We start from the raw sequence: 6,000 nt of genomic DNA, 5'->3' as shown, positions 1-6,000 counted from the left end.
CTCTGCTGGATGAATAAAGGCACTGCGGGATAGGAGAGAGATCTGGAGGTAGTGAGGCGTGGTGAGGGTCTTTCTGCCAACTCTGAGGCATGACCGACCTTTCCCGGACCGTCCCTTCCCCCCAAAGAGATGCGCACCGCATTTCCCACTCCATCCTACCTCACCCCCACCTACTTCCCGAGCAGGCAAAGTGGACTGAGAAATGTGATAGTCATCTTGGAGGGAAGGCGAGCTGCCTCTATCCAGGGTCCGATCTACCAGAGGGGAGAGGGACACGGCTTCCTTGGCCACGAGACCTTGGGTCCTCTTGCGGGCCTCCTGTAATCAGTCTCTGCTGAAGTTGGTCAACCCCCAAGACACACACCGTCACTGCCAGGCCCTGGAGGAAGCAGGTGTGAGGGAGGCGCATGTGGGCTCCCCTTGGCTCTGGTAGGGTAGTAACCTCTCCTCAGCAACCGGTGAGCAAGCTCCTTCATTTCTATGGGTTAAACGGAAAGGGAATGAATGACCCATGGGTTGAGATTCAAAGTACACAACCCAGAAAGCGGGGGTTGTATACTCAAGCCTAGTTTTCTGAGGATATGGATTTTTAAAACATTGAGGCTTTAATTTAGATTTCATTTGAAAAGGAAGTTAATGTGTTCCAAATTCAGAAAAGATTCTTAAAAATCAAAATTATAGTTTTAGAATATGCTATTTTAAAAATTTGCCAACCCACAAAGTTGGAGGATGGGGAAGAAAAGAGAAATAGTACTTGGTGCTTCAATTATTTTTTTGAGAGGAAATACTCTTTATTCCCAGAATTAGGTGAGGACGAGGGAGAATTTTACCTAGAATTCAAGGTAGGTGAGACTTTCAAGGATCTTCTGGAACTGAGCTTCCACTATGATTTCATTGTAGAGTTTGAGATGCTATGAGTTTCCAAAAATGTCAATATCCTAGAGTTAACACATATCCAATTTTAAAAACTTGAGCTTTGTAAGTGATTTTTAATTCTCCATGTGTTTTTTCCTTTCATCTGTTAATGCAAAAATCAAAAGCCATTTATAATTTCAGTCTGGAAAGATTCACAGAGAGAAGACATTTAAACTCAGGAGTTGGAGAAGACAAAGAGCAGCAGAATGAATGTGAATTATAGCAGAAGTGGTCGTAGAGGAGGGAAGTGAGGCCAAGGGGAGCATCTGGCATGGGGGATGGAGTGCCCGAAGCACTTCTTCTTTCCCACGTTCTACCTTTAAGACAGCTCCTACGTGGGCCACCCCTTGGCCTCCAGGTGTTCACCTCAATGGAGTCTCCACCAATAACCATAGGTCTTCACGCCAGCAGGGTCGCCTCCTTTCTTTGGTCTGGCTCTCTGTTCTTGTTGCATTTGTCTTTGGTTACCTTCCAGACTAGGATAAGTAGAGTGACCAGAGTCATCAGGAGTATAAAGAAGAAGAGGACTTTGACCAGGTAAGCAGGATCAGATATGGTAGAGGTCAGTGTATGCTTGTCCCGTAAGAAGGCTGGAAGCTGTGGGGAAGACATAGGTTTCTCCAAGACAGCTGAGAGATGTGGTAGAGGCAGACTGCCCACACGACCAAGAAAACACGAGGAGAATTGGTCTTGCCCTTTGTAATAGCTTAGGAACGAGTGTCAAACTGTTGAACTTGTGGCTCGCATGGGACCATTTTCCTTCCGATGTAGCTGAACAGGCAGATCAGTTTGCTCAGCAAGGTTGAACAACTGCTTCCAAAGCGAACACAGGCCTGACATGTAGTTCAGCTGACAAGACTTCTGGGCGGTAGGCGGGGCTTCTGAGGCTTTGTGATGTCACTTGAGGATAAGGCAAGGGTCTGACTGAAGGCTCCTGTCTAGAACGCTCTGTCCTCTGGGCACCACCTCCCTTCATATCCGGCCTCCAGAGTGAAATGGGAGCTCTCTAAGTGCCTGTGAAGTTGCCCCTTCACTCCTCTTTTATTTAAAAATTTTTCATTTTGAAATTATTTTAGATATATAGGGATTTACAAAGATAATACAGAGAGGTTCCATATATCCTTCATCCAGGGTTCCCCAGGGTCCTCAAGTGGCTAATCTTGTGTAACTATAGTACAAAATCAAAACCAGTAAATGGACTTAGAAACAAATGTGTGCATATAATATATGTGTGCATATAGTATATGTATAGGCATTTTATCGTGCAAGTAGATTCAACCCTGAAATTAAGATACATAATGATTCCATCACCATGGAGATCCATTGGTGTTCACATTGTCACTTGGAGATGAGTGTAGAAAACTCATCTCCCTTTAAGTCCCTTTACCACCTCCATTTACAATATAATTTTATTAAATATTTCTTCTACATTTTTGAAATTAACATTTAGACAGTGTTATACTTTTCACTTTAATTTTCAAATGTAATTTAGAAAACACAAGAGGAGAAGGGAAGTATTATTTTTACCCAAATTACTCTTTTTGGATAATTGACTCAACTTGGGTCATTTATATTGTTCGATCTTCAAGTTCATTGTTCATTGATTCTTTTCCTCCTTCCCTTCCATTCTGCTGTTGAGCTTATCCATTGAGTTTTTAATTTTGGTAATTATATTTTCTAGTTCTAAAATCTCCATTTGGTATTTCTTTATATCTTCAGTTATTTCACTGAGATTTTCTATTTTAAAGTTGTTTGTTAAGACATTTTTGTGATTCTTCAAAATCCTTGTCAGATTATTTCAATATCTGCATCATCTTGGTTTGGGCCTCTGCCAATTGTCTTTTAAAATTTAAGATGAGGTTTTCTTGGTTCTTGGTGTATTTATGATCTTGATTGCCTGCTGGACATTTTCGGTGTAATGAGACTCCGGATCGTATTTAAATCTTCTGTTTTAGCAGGGTTCCTCTGACATCATGCTAGTTGTGGGGAAGGGGCATCACCTCACAAACACCGGGAAGGAATGAATGTCCGCGTTCTCCACTCAGGCCCGTTTGTTCACCCAGGGGAGAGGAGAGAGGTGACTCCTTATTGCAGGGTGGATGTGGGATTTCAAACTCGCCAGGCAGCCTCCTCTGACATTCTGGCAGAGAGGGGGAGGCGTGTCTTACTACCTCCGGATGGGGAGCTCACTACCTCTGGGCAGGAATGAAAGCCCAGGCTCTGCACTCTCTCTCCTCTGATACTGCTCTGATGAGGGATGGGTTGTGGCAAAGGGTACCTCCTTATGGCCGGAGCCTAGGGTCTCCACCTCCCTATAGAGTTGGAAGGGGGACCATGATTTTTTTCCATGGTGTCTGGCTGGAGGAAGGCAGTGATTGTCCAAAGGTTTCCTGTCTTGCTGAATTGCCTTTTTCCTTGTCCTTTGGCAAGCAGGCTTGTCTTGGGACTTCATTTTGTCTGTGCCTGTTGACATTTCCAGGTTGTTTTCCAGCATCCAGTCAAGGATATATATGAGGCAAGAAAACCCAGGAACTCTTGTTATGTCCATCTCTGGATTCCAAGAGCCCTCGGCAGTCTGCCTCCTTCTTCCCACCTTTCAGATCTTCCTATGTTGGTTTTATATAAAGTGTCCAGGATTTCCAGCTGTGCTTAGCCGGAAGAATAGGGAGAACTGAATTTACTTCAAGTGCATCTACCCTATCCTGGTCTAGAACCTCTTGATGCTATACCAAGATTCAGGCAGGTGATGGTAGAATGAGTACCAAAGGATGTGGAGGGCAAAGACAAAGGCCCAAGTCCAGCGCTGGCACCTTCCAGGGTGGGTGACCTTGGTTAGGTCACTTCATCTTTCTCACCCTCCATTTTCTCATTGGAAATGAAATTATAGTGATAATGAGAAATTTACAGGTTTTTATGGGATTGCAATGAGCTGACAAATGCATAATAATGTTTCAAACCATAAAATTCCATACAGATGGAAGTTATTTTAAATATGAACTAGGAAGGAAGGGAAGTGAAGAAGGAGGTGTTTAGAGAATGTAAGGCAGTTAAAATTTTCTCAAGTTTGTTCTCTCAACTCTCCTATAAACTTGCAAAGATCTATATATGAATTACCCCCCGCCCCAAAGATATCTATGTCAATTACTCGGAACACATGAATGCTACCATATATGGCAAAAGATGTGATTTAACGAAGGATATTGAGAGGAGGAGTTTATACTGGATTATCCAAGTGGAAAGACAGAGAAAAATGATGCAGAAAGAAAGATGCAGACACAAGTCTAGGAACAAACCCAGAAAAGACAAGAAATGCGTTCTCACTTAGGTCCTCTCGGGGGAGCATGGTATAGACAATACATTGATTTCAGCCTTATAGCCTCCGAAACTGTGAGAGAATAACTTTCTGTTGTTTTAAGTTTGTGGTAATTTGTTACAACCACCCCAGAAAACTAAGACAGGAACATTACAGGTCATCTACTCCAATGTTTTCATCTAACAGGTGAGGAAAAAGTGGCATGAGAAAGGAAAGTGACCAAAGTCACGCAGAATCAGCCTGCAAATGTAGGAGATGCAAGACAGTGGGTTGGATCCCTGGGTTGGGAAGATCTCCTGGAGTAGCAAATAACACCCCACTCCAGTATTCTTGCCTGGAAAATTCCATGGGCAGAGGAGCCTGGAGGCCAGACAGTTTGAGCTCCTTTCAGTAACTACAGAGGAAATAGTCCACGGGGCTGCAAAGAGTTCGACAGGACTGAGTGACCGAGCAACTATAAACAAGGTCACGCAGTTATTGGCACAATAAGTAAAGGACTGGAATTCTGGTCTCTCTTCTCCCAGTCCACTACAGCTAGTGGTCTGTGTCTTTTTAAAAAGAAATTAATCGTCTTTATTGAGGTATAATTCACATACCATACAGTTTACCCATTTAAAGTATATAGTTCAGGGGTGTTCCCTGGTGGCCTAGTGGTTAGGATTCTGGGATTTCACTGCTGTGGCCTGGGTTCAATCCCTGGTTGGGGAACTGAGATCTCACAAGTCATGTGGCACAGCCAAAAAAAAAAAAAAAAAAACATACAGTTCAATTTTTTTTTTGGTAGATTCATGGGATTGTTTAAAAATCATCACAATTTAATTTGAGAATATTGTCATCCCTCCCCAAAGAAATTTATCCGTTAGCATTCTTGCCCGTGTCTGTTATCCTTCCTTGATTCAGGTATATTGGTCTTATCTTCCCAATCAGACTTGATTTCTCCATCTCTTGTCTTTTATACTCTTCTCCTTCTCTAGGCTGATGCTTTAGTGGCATTGTGGTTTGATTGTTGACACTAACTCACTTTAGATGAGGTGCTGAGGAGTGTTTGGCGAAGCTCTGGACCTGGCAGTTTCTTTTATGTTCCCTGGTTATGTTGCTGACTTGTAGGAAATGACCGATCAATTCATCATTCTCTGAACCGACAGCCAAAGATAAGCAGGTTGAATTGTCCTTCATGTATTTCTGGAGAGATAGGGCCCAGAAATGAGTCCCAAAGGCCAGACAGTTTGAGCTCCTTCCAGGATCTCCAGGGGAAATTCCACTGTGTCATCCACCACAGTGTTGAGGCAGACTGGCCGGGCCACCATCTGTAGACCTGAATGGTGATGTCTGGAAGCCTAAGGAGAGAAAAGAAACAGTGTGGTATTGGGGGAACACTTTCTTCACATTCCTGATGTTTTCTTCCCTAGGACAGAAGGCTTTAACTAACACTCCTGGCATCTCTCCACTCAGCTTTCTCTCCCTTTCTCCCAGGTGCAGGGAGCAGCCACCTGGATCTGCTGCTTTCCATACGTTTCAGAGAGGCGCACCCCACAAGTCGGAAATCTATAGTTTTCCATGGATAATTATGATCGGGTGGTGAGTCATCTAATTCTGAACTTCCTGTTAGGAAAAACTTTTTAATAAAGGGAGTTTACTGGATGCCTGATGGTTAGAACTCTGTGTTTTCAGTGCCATTGCCCAGGTTCACTCTCCCATCAGGAAACTGAGATCCAAAAAGCCATGAAGCACAAGCAAAAAAACCCTCAACTCCGTGTTAGGAAGCTGCCGGT

The 6,000-nt window shown here is 43.4% G+C and overlaps 1 protein-coding gene across 1 annotated transcript; it reads right to left on the bottom strand.

Moving 5' to 3' along the window:
• Positions 1-1,314: 1,314 nt before the first annotated feature.
• On the bottom strand, positions 1,315-1,527 carry SMIM42 (small integral membrane protein 42). The gene has a single exon (XM_065944899.1). The coding sequence runs from the start codon at positions 1,525-1,527 to the stop codon at positions 1,315-1,317; it is 213 nt and encodes a 70-aa protein (XP_065800971.1).
• Positions 1,528-6,000: the final 4,473 nt, after the last annotated feature.

This window comes from Muntiacus reevesi, chromosome 1, assembly GCF_963930625.1.
Source record: "Muntiacus reevesi chromosome 1, mMunRee1.1, whole genome shotgun sequence".
Classification (NCBI taxonomy): Eukaryota; Metazoa; Chordata; class Mammalia; order Artiodactyla; family Cervidae; genus Muntiacus; species Muntiacus reevesi.
This window is presented reverse-complemented; position numbering and strand designations above follow the sequence as displayed.

Bases quoted from the DNA above. Each gene is read 5' to 3' on its own strand.
- SMIM42 (XM_065944899.1), bottom strand. From the start codon at position 1,527: ATGTCTTCCCCACAGCTTCCAGCCTTCTTACGGGACAAGCATACACTG.